The following is a 19,440-nucleotide window of genomic DNA, read 5'->3' on the forward strand; positions in this document are numbered from 1 at the left end:
ATATTTTTTAAATTAATATTCTTTAACTTATTTGCAACAATTTAAGGGGAAAGAGTAATTAATCATATAACAGGCAATTATAATAGCATTAACAATCTAACGGTAATTAATTAATCATTCAAATACCAGTATCCTCTCTAACTCCAAAAAAAAAAAAAAACTACTTATGATGCCTTAACAGATTAACAGAATCATATTATACTGTGTAGTATCAAAAATGTTTGAAGTATTGCGACCATTGCAACTGTCGGCTACTCTTTCACCACTTGAAAACTCTCTATATCAGCAATCACAGATAGCTCAGTGGTAAAGTAAGAGGCTCATAAGTCGAAGGACCTGGGTTCGAGACCCGTCTGGGCCAAAAAAATTTTGTTCTAGTTTTTTTTCAAAATTTGTTTTTATGAACTATTTAATCAATTTACTCAACTAATAATTATGCTTTTCGTACTAAATCTTTATTATTTTGTGTGAAATAAAACGGTTGGACAATGGTTGGCTGGAAAACAGTTTAAAGAGGTGACATTTCTACCGTTGGCCAACTGTGTGGCTCCACAATTTACCAACGTTGGCCCAACCATCTGTGCTACATGGGAAGTACGACTCGTACAGTTCTTTTAAAGTAGGAATATCTCCAGCGGAGATTACCAGGGTTCTCGATTCGTCCTTTTGGCCAGTAGGTGCCTTAGTTAAGGAGTTTGAGGTTAGGCCTAGACAAAACCGAGACTACGTGCCCTCCGGTGCCCTCTCGTACTTTTTTAGGGAAAAGGATGTGATCTGTCAGCCCAGTGCTGCTTGTAAAAAAATCTTTAACTTTTGTACTGTAAATACTCAAAGCTTGAGAAACAAAATTCCTCTTTTGGAAGTTCTGTGCATAGAACAAAAAATTGACATTCTATGTATTCAAGAGCATTGGATGGTAAACGATGAAATAGACTATTATAGTAAAATTTCAAATCTCAACCTTGTATCCCATTTTTGTCGTTCACGCCCCTGGGGTGGCGTGGCATTGTTTGTGCGCAATGAACTAACCTGTATACCTTTGGACCTGAGTAACTTTTCTATTGAAGTGCAAGGTGAATTTGCAGCTGTAGCAATACATGAACTATCTCTTGTTGTTGTTACCATGTACAGGTCACCAAGTGGTAGTATTGTCACTTTCTTAAGACTTCTGAACCAATGTCTTTATTATCTCACCACTCTTGGTCTCTCTGTGGTTATTGGAACTGACCATAACATAGATTAACTAAAGCCTACAAGTGGAGGCTCGTGATTTTTTAAACCTACTACATAGTTTCAATATATATAGTAGTATTATTGAGCCAACAAGAGGTAAAGCATCTCTGGACACATTCTTAACCAACTTTGACTGCTGGAACTATCGTGCTTGGGTTAGCAGAGACCAGATTGCTGACCATCAACATGTCATCCTAAGTTTGTCTACTGGACCTAAATTTGACTTGAATGGGGAGGAACTGTTAGCTGGTAAACTTAGTTTTAAGGTTAGCTTTAGTTTACTCAGCCCATCAAATGTTAAGGCATTTCACGATGTGTTGAAATCATATCAGAATTTATGGAATGAATCTCTGGCCTATCTTCCAGCTTATATGGCATTTACATATTTTTTTGACAACATTAAGTATGCTTTGGACTCTTGTGTCCCACTCAAAACAAAGATAACTGATAGTAGGCCTACTCAAAACAATAAAATTGAGAAGTCTGTAAACTGGTACAATTCAGAGTTGTCTAAGTTGAGAGATCAAGTAATCCTAGTTAGCGATATTTCAAAAAGTAACCCTGCTCTCATACCTTATTTAAGGAGTTTGAGGACTGATTATAAAATAAAAGTAAAAGAGGCAAAACAAGCTTACCTTGCCTCATCTATCTCACAGGCACCTAATCCCTGTAAAGCAGCTTGGGATTTTATTAAGGGAACTAGGACTAAGTCAGCTCCTGTTAGTTGTGAATTTGCTAAAGCAGAGGATTTTAATGAATATTTCCTTAACTCTGTGGAGGAACTTGTAAACAGCTGTAGCACTGTAAATAATATTTCACAAGAGGCTAACCCCAATGTAGACAGTACTGGATGTAACCTGGAAAAGGTTCCTTTGGTTCCCTTCGACTTTTCTTGGAAGCCTGTTACTGCCCTTAACATAATTAAAATTGTTCACAGTTTCAAGCAATCTAAAAGTAAAGATTACTTTGATATGTCAACTGATCTGCTAAAAGGTTTTGTCCACTATGTTGCAAATCACCTTGCAAATGTGATCAATGCTTGTTTGAAAAAGGGAATTTTTCCTGATGCAATGAAAATATCCAGGGTAGTCCCAGTGTTTAAGAAAGGAGCCCATGACAATGTCAGTAGTTATAGGCCTATTGCTATTATCCCCATATTTGCCAAAGTGTTTGAAGCTGTTATGCTAGAACAGTTGTACGAGCACTTTGAGGACCATCGCCTGCTTGTGCCAGCTCAGTTTGGTTTTAGGAGGGGCAGGTCTACTGTCTCGGCAGTGGACTCCCTTCTCCAGACTGTGCTCAACTCACTCGAAAATAGATTAAATGTCTCAGTTTTGCTTTGTGACCTTTCACGAGCATTTGATTGTGTTTCACACAATATCCTAATCCTGAAGCTGGAAAGATATGGCGTACGCGGCGATGCACTCAAGGTGCTCAGATCCTATCTTAGCAATAGACAACAGGTAGTATCTTGGAGAGGTAGAAACTCCTCTCTTTTGTCTGTGAATCATGGTGTTCCTCAAGGCTCCATTTTGGGCCCATTTCTGTTCCTTGTGTCTATTAATGACTTGTACTACCATGTGTCTGGTAGAGCCATATTTTATGCTGATGACACTACCCTGTTTGCCAAGGATCCCATCCTCAGTATTTCTAGATCGAAGGTTGAAAGCCTTCTTGTCATGGCCACCTCATGGTTCAATGATAACAAACTTGTTTTGAATGAGTCCAAAACCCAATCAATGACCTTCAGTCTGGACATGGCATGTGAAAAGACTGGACCTGTGAAGTTATTGGGCTTCACTCTGGACCCACACCTCACCTGGGGAGACCACATAGAGTCGGTGTGCGGTAGGCTGAGCAGGGTCATATTCCTGCTCAGAAGACTGAGTACTGACTTGTCTGGGGAATTCATTCGAGCCTCTTATTTTGCTTTTTTCCACTCCATCATTATTTACGGAACCAGGCTCTGGGGCCATTCTTCTGGTGTAAGTAAAATCCTAGTATTGCAAAAGGAGGCTGTCAGGGTGCTGAGTGGAGCCCAGTACCTGGAACACTGCTGTCCTCTGTTCCAACAAAACCACATCACGACTGTATATAATGTATATATCTTTCAATGTCTTTTAGAAATTAAGGCAAATGAAGTGCACCTTTTGAGAAACAACCAAGTACACAACTATGCCACAAGAAATTGTTTAAATGTTTTTGCACATAGACACAGGCTGGGCAGAACAATTAAATGCTTCCCTGTTTCAGGTTACAGATTTTTCAACCATCTACCAGTAGCCATAAGGGACTTGCCTATTTCAAGGTTCAAGGCAGTAATGAAGGACTGGTTGATAGAAAACCCTTTTCATGACCTGTCTGAATTTTATAAAGTAGGACTACCAGTATTGTTATAGGTAATGCTCATGCACTGACTGCCTTGCATGGCTATTTTCTTGCCTGTTTTTATTTTTGCATGGTTTTGCTACAGTTTTGTTTTGCATGGTTTTATTTCTCCTTATTATTATATTTATCTAACTTGCATTTTATTTGTGAATCAAGAGACTATTTATTATTTACTTTGTATTGTATTGTATTGTATTGTATTGACTTAGCCTGTTGCTTTGCTTAATGGCCAAATAAATCATTGAATCATTGAATCAGAGTGAGAGAACTCCAAGACTTATAAGGATCAAGATTCATTTGATCGGCTGGCGCGGCGTGTAGCTGGTCACTTCTCTCTCACTTCTATCCCCTTCTAAGCTAAACTCGCTCTGGTCTAGCCAACCTATTGGTACAATTAAACTTAGTCGTCGTCCCCATTTCGGACATTACCAGTAAGTAATCCGATGTTACATATAGTATATTTTTAATTTTCTATTATTATTGCAGCTGCTTTATTGTTATTTATTTTTAGTGGATGGAAATTATTGGCTGGCTATGACAGTTCCAAGCTAGATAGGTTAAACCCTTCACAAGACTGTTAAGTAATATTACTAGTTGTTTCTTGATTTAAAAATAATTCTTGGTGTAGACTTATTAATGTATACTACCGCATTTTGATTAAATATATTGTTAGGGGACGGGCGAAACAGCTCATGTCCATCGTTACTCCTATAATTCATATCCATTAAATTATTGGTACAGAACATATTTTATTTTTGTCAAATTGAAGTGATTAGGTGACGGGCCTTGTCGTTATCCGTCCCGTCTTCTGGTCCTTTATGTAGTACAATAAAACCAGTCTAATTCACTTAAAATTGATTTAATCGGGATCTCTTCCCCACTTCCACGTCACACCCGGGTGAAACATCTCAGGGAAGCCCAGTATAGTTGTTAGTCGTGAAATTAATTTCCTTTATGGTTATTCTTTATTTACGATTTATCGGCTTTTATTAAAAGGTGAAGTAACCTTTTAGTGAGGAGTAATTTTATTTTGTGAGCGTAAGTAACGCCCAAGCAGTAGTTGTAGTTCACAGCTAACCTACGGTTATTATAGGTAAGGTGACGTGTGATTGATTACCTTGTCAAACCAACTTAAATTGTAATGAAACACGACAGGGGGTTAATTGGCTTTAATTTGGGCAATGATGATGACCAATAATTGACTGAGTGAATTATAAAATTGTATGTTCTGAGCCCAGCCAATTAACAAATTAAATTAAATTGAACCCTGGACACACCCGCGACTTGTAGCAGATCCGAGGCTTATAAGGTGTAGATTTTATCCCCTAGGAATGAATACATTACAGTTTTTTTTTTATTTACATCCTAGGATTCTAGACGATTGGCTCCAGTCTACAACTTTTGTACACATCACTTTATGTTAGAACTAAAGGGTCTTAACATTATCACATAGTTACAACTATTGGCGATTGGCAGGATTTTAACCTTTTACTTTGTGAACCGAAGCCCTAGCTGCTCAACCAACAGACCAGCTCTCCTTTTAAAATTTAAACCTCAGAACCAATACTGCAACTAATAGAATTGGTAGCCATAGCACATACTAAAAAAAATGTACAGAAAGTATTCCTTTACTTACTCGGTACTCCAGAAACTAATCTTAGAGGCCTCAAAACCCTGAAGGCTCTCAAAGCTTTGACATCGAAGCCTTCCTTCATCACGCTCTGGAGTACTGTGCTTAACATTCTGGGAAATGAAAATAATTAACTTTAACACGTGTGATGTAATATCAATTTTCAATCTACAAATGCAAATAAGAACTCATTTCAAAATCAATGCACGGTCAATATACATGTATTGAACACAATAATCAAATAACCTTAAACTAACTGGATTACTCAACCTCAACCACAAATTATTGTATGGATATTTTTCAGGTTTTTGGTTTAGATTACATTTAAACTAAAAATTTCTGTATATATAGGCTACTAGTTTTATAAATAATAAAAAATATAATAGTTTGCTTAGGAAAACTAACAACGAAACATATAATAGGAATAGGCACTCCAGTATTAATATTTTCAGCTAAGCAACCAGAGTAGGTCTGGGGAGGTTGATTTGCGCTCATTAAATCATTTAATCAACAAGTTTAGAATAAATAAATAATGATTCAAGAAGCTTACCATACTACCAATAACTCATAAATGAAATGTATGAGACTTTAGTATCTGTTTAAAGTATTTTTTTTTTTATCTAAGTGCAAAAAAATACTCAATTTGAGCAAATTTAATCAAGAAGGGGTCCCAAAACAGAACCTTTAGGAGTGTCCCACATACAACATTTCTAACCCAGTAGGACACTGGTCATTTAATAGAAACATTTTTGCTGGGCTGATAGCTGATATTTCTATTAGACCTAAGGGTAATGTATTTTACTTTGAGTTGTTAGGATAAAAATGCTTTGACTTTTCCCAATAGACATTATTAAGTGAATAACAAGTAATGGTTTTAATAACATATATTTGTGAGTTAGCCTCCGGATTGCCAAATAATATTAAAAAAGGTTCAAATACCTGCTAGTAGGCAATCCAATGTTGTTGTAAACACAACTAGTTTCGGTGCCTGTGTGGCGCCATCATCAGGCTGTACAAGGACGGTTTTCTTTCCTCATACGAAGAGCGTCATATTGTTTACACGAAAATAATAAATAGACATAAGAACACGACACAAACACGAATATGAGACATTTATGGTAACTGATCAGTTACCATAAATGTCTCGTATTCGTGTTTATTTTATTATTTTTATTTTTGTGTAAACAATATGACGCTCTTCGTATTAAGAAAGAAAAGGGTCCTTGTACAGCCTGATGATGGCGCCACACAGGCACCGAAACTAGTTGTGTTTACAACATTGGATTGCTTAATAGCAGGTATCTATATAATTAATACGCTACATGAAACTTTGTCGGTTGAACTCTTCCGCCATTTCTTTGCTGATTTTATCCATTGACGTCTCATTGGAAAGAGCGTGTCGCGTAGATTTGCAAACTGGCCTTACATTTTTGAAAAAGTCCCTTGGGCTCTGCCCCAGTGGCTTTGAAAGTTCCCATGTTATCCTTATGAAGAACATAATTGTTTACATTTTGATCAGCTGTATAATTTAATTGCTGTTATTTATCTTTCAATTCATTGAAACACATTGAGTACATTTATTTACTATTTCAGTTTGTGTAAACATAACTTCCAAGACGGATCGTGTTAGTATGGTTGTATCTTAAATTTGCGTATTTATTGTTGTTTTTTGTCGCTATGGCGGATCGTGTTAGCATGACTGTAACTTAAATTTGTGCATTTATCGTTGTTTTGTGTAGCTATAATTAGTTTATTTGTTGTTTTTTTCTTCTTTTAAATGCTTTCGACGTGACGACAATGAAACATAGACAGGAGGCATAATCGTGATAACGACCGCAGCTACAGAACAGTGGAGTGGGACAGTCAGCACCTGACCCTGGACAATCTCAACTATTAGGTTACAAATGTGTCCTAACACTACCCCAAAACGACTTTTTGTTCTCAATTGGCCCTCTATCAATGACCTGTGTTGCCTGTACAGCGAAGCAATTTGAGAAGGAGAAAACCAGCCGGAATGTTTTAGGTTTATCAATAACGAAGATAAACATGGACAACCTTATATGGCTATAAGTCAGGAAATGTTTGTAGAAAACATTAAAAAGCAATACCAGGTTATGGAATATGATACAATATTTACAGGAAATGTTAATTACTGTTATATACATCGTGAGTATCTCCATGAGTTACACACCGGTAATCTTTGAATTGACTCTTTAAACTCATTGTAAATATGACTGTTATTCGTTTTGAAATAACTCCTGTAATACTTTGTAATTGCTCGAATTCGAGCAACATGTACACTAGTTTGAACCTATTTTAATATTATTTGGCAATCCAGAGGCTAACACCTACAATGAAGTTAATCGTCTGTTTTCATTTTTACATCAATTTAAAAATATTAATACATTTCAAAAGTTAATAAATAAATAATGCCTTGATTGAAATCGGTCTTCAGTAAAAAAATAACTGGTTTTCAAGACAACCCAAGTCACAAACAATATATTTTATGTATACAATAATTACAAACAGTACAGACAGTAAGTGACACTAAATATAAATTAAACCTAATATATTGAATAATAAAACAATTATTACATAACTGTCAGCTTTTTAAGTCAAAACTAAACTATTAAAATAAAAAAAAAAGATATCAATAACCCGTAATATTGTTATAAAGATTTGAAGTATTGGTATATGAGCAGCACGAAAACACGAATCACTTTAATTTATTGAAGTGCTATGAATTTTTTAATACTTGTTAACAGATGCTTGGTTAATTTCTTTGGCTTTTTCAGTGATAAAAATAACTCTTTTAGGTTGTATTACGCTTTAAAATAATAATAAAACTTATTGAGGTTTTGTACATCAAAAACAGTTTTAGGAATAATATTTTTAGTCTTTAATTTGTTGTCTCTGGTACAACGATAAAACCCTATGCTGTATTATGTTTCAAAGAGAAAATATTTTGCATTTTTGTTTGCAGTTTTTAAAATAGTCCATTTTTGCATGAATTCTGTTTAATATTGATGATATGCATCGTCAAAATATCATACTTGGAAAACGTAATACTTTAACCTACGTGAAAACGATAATTTACATGTTACCTTGCTTTATTCAGTTATATCCTAACAAAATGATCCCGAAAAATCTCTAATTTTGTCTGGGAAGTGAAAAAAAGGAACTAATATTTAGATAAACAAAATCAGGGTTTTTTTTAAACGCAACCCAAATTACGAGTACACATACAATTACCAAGAGTCCCTGTTTAAGGACCAAAGACGCTTATAAAATGGTAGCCCCGTATCCATTACTAAATTGCCAATTAGCTTATATGCATTGTTGCATTGATTCCTACACAGTTTGGTATTACAGTGATTTATTTATTGGGAATCAGACTCAAGGTGTTTTCCCAGCAAGCTCAGAGAGATAATTTTTGCATTGTAGGCCTAGGCCTTTTGTTTTCTACAGATCTAGTTCCTAAATTTCTAACAAGTACAATATACTGTATAATTTAGGTATTTTATACTGGAATGACACAGTACCTGGAAACATAATTTAAAATATTTCTTGGCATAAGACCAATATAGTAATTTGCTTTTGATGTATTTGTACTGCAATACATACATACTGTTTGAGCTAGCAAAAACACCATGTTGAGTCTTATTTTAAAATAAATTTTCAAAAGACTAAACATTGTAGATATAAATGCAAAAAATCATAAAAGCTGATTGGTAATAAAGTAATTTACAAAATTATAAGCTAGAGTTTTGTCCCTAAGTAGTGTTTCACGGTTCTTATGATTTGGTTTGCGTTAAAACTAAACACCCTGTTTAGACGAGACAGTCTAGTCAATGTAATAGTAATCCTCGATTATTACGAAGGTATTATAGTATGGATAGTCTAATTAATTGTCTATTACATTGTAATCAGTGGAAACTACATTATATTTCCCAGATTTTTATAATATCTTCTTATTCTTCTGGCCGTGTATCACTTGCCATCATGAAATTAAAATGATAGAACAATTGGACATTATTTACAAACACCATTACAAATCATTCATTATTCTTAGATTAAATTATATTTAATGCAATATACTGTATATACATTCATAAAGTACGTATAACCTTTACAATTTGAATATTTGTAACCACTCACAATTTTTGAGATGTTATGATTTAAAATAATACGGTGTTTACAAAGTATAGATGTGATTATTCACATTGTTATTGATTAAACCATCAATTTAAAGACTGTAAAGAGTAAATTAACTAACCTAAAACCGCCCTACCATTAATCTTTCAGGAACTCGAAAGAGACGAAGAGACTGATAATTAAAACAAATACTTTTATGCAAAATCTGATACCTTATGTGATTCTATGATTGAATTTATAGTTACTCATTAAATAAGTAACTATATAGACTATTATTAAGTAACTATGACATATTATTAACATGCACTGTTCAATAATAATTAATTAACACTAAACTATACCAGAATACCTCTTCTTCCAGTAAGGGAGGGTATACCTTAAACTTATATATTTCAACAGCTATTATTGCAATGCATTATTACTTATGAAATACATTTACTATTGTTACTTACCCTATGACTACTATTGTAAAATCTAACAAGTTCCATCCGTTTCTCAAGTATGCACCGGAATGAGCAACAAACCCATAAGCTACTATCTTCATTACACATTCTACAGTAAATATCACTAGGAAAATGTATTCAATCTTTTCCTGCAACAAGATCATAATACATTAGTACATAGGTAATGGGAACGATCCCTTGAAGCATAGATTAAACGCGATATGTCATAAACATGATATACTAGGTTAAAAAGAGCTCTACAAGTTGTATATATACTAATAGTCAGTACCGGGTATGCCACTAAGCAAACAAGAGCCACAGCATTTTGTAAAAAAAATTTTGAACATAAATGAAATTTAAGTTCCTAAATATTAAATTCCTAATTTTCCACAATTACAGGAAGTTTTCACGATTTCACGGTGATTACAGGGAAGTTACACAGGGGCCGCTCGGGTTCATTTGGCCTAAGTAGGCCTACCCAAAAACCGGTCTACTGCTAATAGTAAAGGTATTCGGATTGAGTAACCATTAAAGTTGTGCTGTCTTTTTAGATAAAAATGAAATTTTCTGCAAATTGGCAAAACTGTTGTTACCGGTAAAAGTCGGTGGTGAAGTTTTGGGAACCTGCAACGCCAATGTAGTGAAACTACTGTTAAAGTTCAAAGTTTTCTAAAACGAAAATAAAACTTGAAGGTATTCTTCCACAATATGTACACAATACGTGATTCCATATAACATACATAACTAGCAAATGTAATAATTAACAAACTAATTATAACTAAGAATATTTTAGATTTAACATTATCTCACTTAAAGTATATTCTAAACCAATTGTTTTATAACAATTATAACAACTTGAACAGTACTTGGCAATGTACACTTTTTGTGTCACAATCAGAAAAGGTTTATCATAATGTGATACAAATAAAGTATCAGTAAATAGTACAAAACTAACGTATTCCTATAATAGCGTTTAGTGTATTGATAGTGTATGTATTTTGATTGAAAAGCTCAATCTACTGCTTGGTAAACAATTTACTGATTGTACATAATAAAACTAAAGTAGTGCAAGTATCATCTGTTCTGTTGGCACTACTATATTGTGAAAATATCTAGTATAATTTCAGACATATAAGAACAATTTTGTTACAGTTAAACAGCTAAAAATGTTTACTGTTAACCTTTTAAGAGGACAAAACAAACTTTGGTATAGGCTAGTACAAAATATTTCCTGCAAGTGTTGAATATGTAAGAGTGAGTTTTGAGTTATTGCTTGGAACGACACGTATCTTTGCGAGACATCTTTCACCAAGATGGATATTTTATGAAGATTTTCTTTACCTAGTTCAGCTCATGCCAACACTGTAGATGTAATGTGTTTTAATTGATTTTACCGAATGTGCTCTACAAATTACGTGTTTTAAATATTTAATTATTCTAAGTATAAACTGCATTACATTTAATGTATTTCATATCTGATTTTTATCGATGGTCTAATCAGTATTGCTTTTGAAAGTATGTAATCGTTATCACGTTTTCGACAGCTTAGCTGACAAAATGTTAGAATGCGTCATAGAGCCAAATTGCACTCTTACAGTTATCTAATTAAATCTCAAAGCTCTTTAACAGCGTAACACTTATGATCGGTATATTATTTATAGTTTTTAAAATGCATACAATTTAATAGTATTTTACTTAATCTGCCTATGAAACTAATAAATATCTAATAAAATAATAGTCAACACGATACTAAAACGGAAAATTTAGAAAATACATTTCACAATATATGCTTTTACTGTTGAAGGCAAATAGATTCGAAATATTTTTGTATGTAAAATATATAGCCTACCGATATTATAGTGAATGGTATATGAAATTGAAAGTTATGCTTAATCTGACTATTTTTGCGTATTATAACGTATTATATTATAACTATTCACTATGACTAGAATATTATAACTATTCACGTCGTATTATAATATTCTCAGATATGTATCTTACCAAACAAACGAGAATCTCTAAGGCGTCTCCCAATTTGTGTCTGTAACGCGATTGCTAATCAAGAATTCGAAACTAATAATTAATTGTGGTCCGTTAAAAATTTTCGACTGCAATTCATTGATTATTTTAATCGATTTAGATACATTATTTTCATAACGCTAACAATAATTTAAACAATTCCCTGCAGTTTTGTATGATAATTGTTGCATCAGAAACTGAAAACGGCCACCATCTATACTTACCTCATGAAATCTAACGTATCATATAAGTGTGAACAACTTACCAAATAAGCGTTTGTGCTGTTCGAGTCACTATTAGGGTAAGGGGTGTATACTGCCAGTGCCACACAGTTGGCAAAAATTGTGAATAGAATCAACCATTCGAACGGTCTGTTCCTGTTAAGGAAAACTTATCAATAAAAACCTATTGCATTCATTTACACTTTAAGCTAGGAGTTAATTATTTGTAAAATCATAATTTACCTAGTTTAGAATAAATAACAATGAATATTAGCCATCACCCATTAGCCACATAATATTAAACCATGTATAGTTATAGCTTATTTTCAATAGCTCTACAAACGTTACGATTTTTTAAAGTTTCTATATCAAATTTACAATAATTTCAGACATATATGTATACAGGGTGTCCCACGACAGGTGTCTCAAATTGATTACGGAAAAACGGCTTAACCTACAAGGATGAAATAAAATTATTTTCCACTAAATCGACCCCAAGAAATAACGTAAAAATACTTTTCCGATACAGGGTGTGCCGAAAACTGAGGGTCACTAGTTCGAAACTCGGAATTTTCAAATGTAAACATATGTCATATTATACATAATTTTAAAGGTATTTATTATACAAACATTTTGGCGAAAACAGAATTTAATAATCTTATTCCGTTTCAAAATGGCGGCAGTTTTTGAAGAAAAAATCAATATGTTTTTAATGCTCTGTTTCCTGTACCAATGCACATAGCACTTCTCCGGTTGAATTTTCTTACTTGTTATGATATTAGCTTTACTTTGATATGCTACAATAAAAGTTTTTTGAAATGAAAAAGAAATAAAAAAATATATTTTTGAAAATGTGCAAATGCCCATTGTTCAAAATGTTCATATCTTAAAAGACACATAATTTTATACGTCTTTTGATTCTGTACAACTTTGTAATTTACGCTTACTTCGTATCTCTTTTAGTTTTTGTGTAAATAACAAAAAAACAAATTTTCCTATATCAAATGCATGTTATTTGGGTTTAACACACATTTTTTCTGAAATGGTGCCATTAGTGTTAATCTCAAATAACATGCATTTGATATAGGAAAATTGGGGTTTTAGTTATTTATACAAAAACTAAAAGAGATACGAAGTAAGTGTAAATTACAAAGTTGTTCAGAATTAAAAAAAACTTATAAAATGATGTGCCTTTTGACATATGTTTCTATTTGAAAATTTTGAACGATGGGCATTTGAAAATTTTCAAAAATATTTTTTTTAGTTTTTGTCATTTCAAAAAACCTTTACTTGTAGAATATCAGAGTAAAGCTAATTTCATAACAAGTAAGAAAATTTAACCGGAGAAGTGCTAAGTGCATTGGTATAGGAAACTTAGAGTTTTAAAACATATTGATTTTTCACACCGTTTTGAAACGGAATAAGATAATTAATTTATGTTTTCGTCAAAATGTTTGACTAATAAATACCTTTAAAATTACGTATAACATGAAATATGTTTACATATGAAAATTCCGAGATTCGAACTAGTGACCCTCAGTTTTTGGCACCCCCTGTATCGGAAAAAAGTTAAAAAAATTTTACGTTATTCTTGGGGTCCAATTAGTGGAATATAATTTTATTTCATCCTTGTAGGTTAAGCCGTTTTCCGTAATCAATTTGAGACACCTCTCGTGGAACACTCTGTATAAACGGTTAAACACATAAACATTAGTACCCTTTTAATAAATTGTAATTATCAATTATATTTAGTAGCCCTAATCCCAATAATATCCATTACATATATAGCATAAATTGATATATATGTAAAATACTGCTTCCCTTATTACACTTAAAAGCTAAATAATTATGTAGTCGCGAAGAGAAAATATAAGTATCTAACCTAGTAACATTGACACCAAGATTTCTTTTCGTTAAAAGTGTGTTTTTACGGAAAGAAAAAATATGGTATTAACACACTGCAATAAACTGGCCACGTTTTGTTAAAACAATTTAAAATTGCTTCATTGCTGTCCAACATTGTACTCGTTTGCTCCACCAAACTTGCATGTGGTTCAGATGAAAATAACAGCACAACGGAATGAATTTTAATACTTAACTGTCATGTTACCTACTCTATAAACTGTTGTGGAACTTAGCAGGTGACTTTCCAAATAATTGAGCTGTTCCTGAGCTAAAGCACAGTTTAATTACATATCGAGATAATAACCAGTAAAGACTATGTAAGTAAACAATTCATTGAAAATTGTTTTAGTTTGGTAATAAACGTTATATTCAAACAGTGTCAATGCTTAATTATTATTTTGAGTTTGATTTCGAATTTAGTTGATACAAGAGTTATTCCCATATCACTCAGGCTTACAGCTAGAGCCAACTTTGATCAAAAGATTCACTGAAATAAATTCAGACTCTGATCCTACTATAAAAGAATTTTCTAAAATTATATAAATACTTAATAGAAAACGTTTGTTGTACATACACTCTTACAGGTCATAAAATATTTGGAAATACAAATGTAAATCCGATTGCTTTCTATAGAAAGTAACAAAAAATGGAACTTAAAATCAATTAATAACTTACGATTCAATAAGAACAACCATTAATACATCGTGATCGTATATCTTAATATTCTTCTTAAAACTGTGAAAACGACTTACATAGGAGTACAATTTTTAAGGCACCTAGGCAGCAGAATTATGAAAGAAGACAACTTTAGTAAGTTCATAAATGAACTAAAAGGTTATTTATGAAGAACCCTAGCTATTTCCTATAGGATATGTGTATATCAATTAAAGATACAAGTAGATATTAATGTTTGATGCCAGTATACAAAAATGTACCTTATAGTTACAGAATTTGACCTCACTTGATGGTCATCTGATAAACATTTTAATTGGTTAGTCCGGCAGAATTGACCCGAACCTGGTTTTGTCCTATTAAGTTTTTTTTATTGTTGATATGTAATATCTAGGGTAAGTAGACCCTAAAACCACCGGGTACTTTTTTGGTACCCTTGGGCAACAGCCGCCATCTTGGAAAATGACGGGAAACGTAAATTTCAGTGTAAGCTTTTACTTAAACCAATGTAATAAAAAAAACTATTTAAGATGGAACAATGCATGTTATTGTCAAATGTTTATGGTTAAATTCCCTACTCAGAAATACCATATATTAAATATATATAATTTGTTTTAAGGTCAGTATTACTTGTCAAAGTTTATAATTTATAAAAAAATAATATCATATTTATTTTTATTTCAATTTTGCGCCTTAATTACTCAAAATATGACTATAATATACATTATAAAGTTTGTAGAGCTTTAAATTTGGCATCGAATACATCTATTGGATATTTGTTGGATCAATGGTAACGCCAGAAAAAAGCGTTAGAAAATAATTTTTTTATTGATTTTCAATGTAAAATAAGGATATTTTATATGTTCAATAAAATTGTAACATCCTTCCTGAGACCATCCGCCACTTCTCTCTGGCTGTTTTTGGTATTAAAATGTTTGTAAAATTATCAAATTTAATTTGAACTATTAACTGTGTATATTTAAGGACTTTAAGGCCGATCTATTCTTCTTCACTCCAAAGAAACAATATTTTTTCAAAAATAAAAGTTTAAATTTTGACCAACCCATTGAGTTATTATTATTAGATGTTGTATGTATTGCAATAAAAACACTCAGTAAACAATTGGCATCCATTTGACATGTAGATCACTGAAAACGAACGAGTCGGAGGTGAATTACAAGACTTCAACCAACAAAGATTTTAATGGTTGTATAATTTTCTTTGAAAAAAAGATTGTTACTCGAGTACTGATTATGCGATGTTATGTTAAAAAAAAAAAAAATACTCAGCAAACTACTGGCTTTCATTTGAGGCATTGGTAATTCAAATCTATCGGGTTTGAGGGGATTTATAGAACTTTAACCAAATAACATTCTAGTTTTCCAAGATTTGTCTTTAATTAAAGATATTATCTCAGGTTATAATTACGTTATATGAAATGTTATATACTATGAATACTCAGTGAGTTACTGGCTTTAATCCAAGCCATTGACTATTAAAATCGGCTGAGTTGAACATGAGTTGCGGACCCCAAACAATAAAAATTTGATTTTTTTACAATTTATCTTTGGTTAATGATTGTGTCTCGTGTTATTGTTACGTGATATTGTATGTTGTGGTATGGGAATACTCAGTGAGTTAATGCGGTACTTTTCAGCTATTATTTATTGCAATCTGACGTGTTTGGGGCAAGTTATAAGCTTAAACGTAGAATAAAAGTTGTTGTTTCTTAACTTCCTTCTGTATTTAAAGACATATTTCTCAGCTGCTATGTGTACTATGTTATTCGTTCTGATCTAAAAACACTAGGTCAACTTAGAACTTTCATTTGAGACAATTTTCATTTAAATATGTAGAGCTTAAGGTGAGTTGTAGACCTCTAACTAACATTAGGTTTTCAATTTTTAAGGACTCTCTTTTATTAAAGATCTTTATCTCAAGATCTAAATGAGCTGTGTTATTCATTTTGGTGAAGAAAACCTCAGTTAGCTATGGGTAAACTCAGATATGAACCTAACCTGGTTTATTCCTATCAAGTTTTTTTTTGTTGCGTTTGATATGCACCAGTGAACAGAATTGAAATATATGTAGTTGCGTGAACTCAGGCTTACCTTGCACAGTATTTTGTCATTGTGGATATAATACCTGTTTAAATAGAAAAATACAAATTCAAGACGTCAGTGAAGACTATGACAGTGTAGATTAATGAGTTAATACCCCCGCTGCAGCAAACCTGACGAATGAGCAAATTTCCATTTGCCTGGATTGATTTTCAATTTATCTATTAAATTTACATTTATGTTTGACGAGTACCTGGTTTGCTGCTAAAGGGAAACTAATAAAGAGTATTTTTTATTAAAATATTTCTTTATTTTTATAATTTTTTATAACTTAGTATAGAATTAAACAAATCTGCCAAGTTTGATTAAAAATATATCCAAAAACAAGCCAACTAAAATATTTTACAATATTCTCCATGGGATTTTAAATGAACTATGTTTTAAATTTTCTATACATATATATAAATTTGAGCGAAAGAGTTTGTTTGGCCTCTGGGGACATCAAAATGGTGTAAATCGGTCCCGGGCTTAGGTCTTACCATGAGACCTACGGTAATAGCTACTTCCCTATAGAGAAATCGCTAATAGTCACTAAGGTTACTGAAACGTTATTTACAAGTTATTCCTACATGTAGGTCTATTATGTAAGTTACAATTTTATATGAATAAAATATTTATGTTACAATACAAAATAATAAAACTCAACTATGTTGAAATCGATTTTATTAATTTTGTTAACTTATCGTCTTTTTTCAATGTGACGCAAATACTAACAAGCATAGCCACAAGTGCTACGGGAATTCAGTTAACTTCATAATCGAGTATTATTATTACATGCCATAATAATGATGTAAAGAATGTGTCTTGCTAGTAACTTATAGAAGCTCAGGTTTAAATTGGCAAAACTTATATTTTGTTCGCTTATAGGTACAGGTAACACTAAAACAAGGTCGTATAACCAGTTTTTTTTTTCAATTGGGCAAAAAATTCAATTCTTAAAGATAAAAACCACGTTTTCCGCCGCCAGTTTGAAACAGCTTTGATATGGCTAATATCTGGTAAATTTATAAGTAACATTATAACGAGGTTTCATAAAAAATTTCATGATATTCGAACTAAAAACGCGTAGTTTATAGCTTAATTACCATGTTTTAAATTAATAGATTTATTTATTAATATGGACAATTATTATCTCAAATTATAGAAGTTGCCCAAAGGTACTTTGTAAGTACCCGCTATTTTCTGCATCTATATACTACCAAAATAAAATATCATCTTTACAAAACGTAATAGAACAAAACAGGGTTCAAGGAAAATTCCCTGTTTGGTTGCCGGACTATTCCCAATTTACAAATCCACAAATTACAAGAAAAATTATTGATTTATTGATTGATGATCTATATCTAAACATTTTTGAAACCCAATAACTAATATTTTCCATGAAAGCTAGTACGTTACCGACTGTGTTCATATAAATACATAAAACATAGCATAATAATCACCAAAGATATAGGGCTTTGATGAGACTTTTTTATAATTAAAATTACTCTTTTTGGGGGGTCCATAACTAGTTACATCCTATGATTTGAATTTTAATTAGCGTAAATGAAAGCCGTTGATTTATTGAGCATTTTGATACCAAAAACAGTAGAAAAGAACTAAAGATTATTCTTAGGAAGGATTATATAAATTATGTTCATGTATTAGATACCCCTAATTGTCATAGAAAAATTAAAAAAATAGTTATTTGTGTAACTAGTGGTGAAAGTGGCACTTTGCTGCACACGAGAGCAATGTTTACGCACGAGCCGCAGGCGAGTGCGGAATGATCTCGAGTGCAGCAAAGGCCTTTTTCACTCGTGTTACACATTATATTTTTCCTACAGTCACTATAAAGCATATAAATAATTAGTCTTTCAAACACTATACAACACGTTTTAGGTTCAGCAGCAACACAAATGGTGCCCTAGAGAAAGTAGTACCCGCGGTCCGTATCACTCCGCTAATTTTCCTCGGCAAGAAATGTGCTCCGCGTTTTGAGAATATAGTTCCGTATATTTTTGCAATTTGAAGTGGTTTCCGCGCCTAAAAAAATTCTTTAAAGGTATTTTTTTTGTTTATTAAGTACGTAGAAATGTTTTAAAAACGTTTAAAAGAAAAGTCCAGAAAGTTCAGAAATACCGAAACTATAAACACGAAATGACAGGTTAAATCGTAGTTATAATAGTCAATCAGCTGCTCATAGTATTATTATCTTTAAGTGTTGCCAACCTATTTCCAAGCGTACACGGATTACGTCACATTACGTGCATAATAGAACCACGCTGTTTTGTGTTGTTTCGTTGGAATCCTGTTGTGCGGCAAAGTATAAACCGTACGACAAAGTATAAACCGTACGGCAAAGTATAAATATACAGCAATTAGCAGCTTTCTGTACTATAAACAGTACAAGGAAGCCAACTTTGTCGGGTGACTGTAGGAAAAAGTTATTTTTTACACATTGTTGTAAAGTTATCATTGATCCAACAAAGATCCCTAGGTGCATTGGATGCACAATTTTAAGATCTACAACTTTTGTTACATGTATCATGGCCTTTTTTCAAAGATTTTAGCACAAAGATGAAAAAAGTAGGGATAGAACATATTTTTATCTAAATTATTAACTTTAAAAAGAAATACTGGCCTTAAAACACAAAATATTTAATTAAAATATG

General features: G+C 32.4%; 1 protein-coding gene across 13 annotated transcripts in view; it reads right to left on the reverse strand.

The window, feature by feature from the left end:
• Nucleotides 1–19,440, reverse strand: part of LOC129005959 (muscle calcium channel subunit alpha-1-like) — a 332,295-nt gene that overhangs the window by 187,962 nt on the left and 124,893 nt on the right. For all 13 annotated transcript variants that reach the window (XR_008491886.1, XM_054435029.1, XM_054435032.1 and 10 more), the window contains exons 3-5: nt 12,134–12,239; nt 9,859–9,998; nt 5,258–5,364 (exon numbers count right to left, since the gene is read on the reverse strand). Coding sequence is in view for 12 of the 13 variants with exons in the window: in XM_054435029.1 (XP_054291004.1) it covers nt 5,258–5,364; nt 9,859–9,998; nt 12,134–12,239 (353 nt within the window). In the remaining variant the exon portion in view is untranslated. The remainder of the gene's footprint in view (nt 1–5,257; nt 5,365–9,858; nt 9,999–12,133; nt 12,240–19,440) is intronic.

This window comes from Macrosteles quadrilineatus, unplaced genomic scaffold (assembly GCF_028750875.1).
Source record: "Macrosteles quadrilineatus isolate MER2022 unplaced genomic scaffold, UCM_ALF_1.0 Scaffold_47__1_contigs__length_942521, whole genome shotgun sequence".
Taxonomy (NCBI): Eukaryota; Metazoa; Arthropoda; class Insecta; order Hemiptera; family Cicadellidae; genus Macrosteles; species Macrosteles quadrilineatus.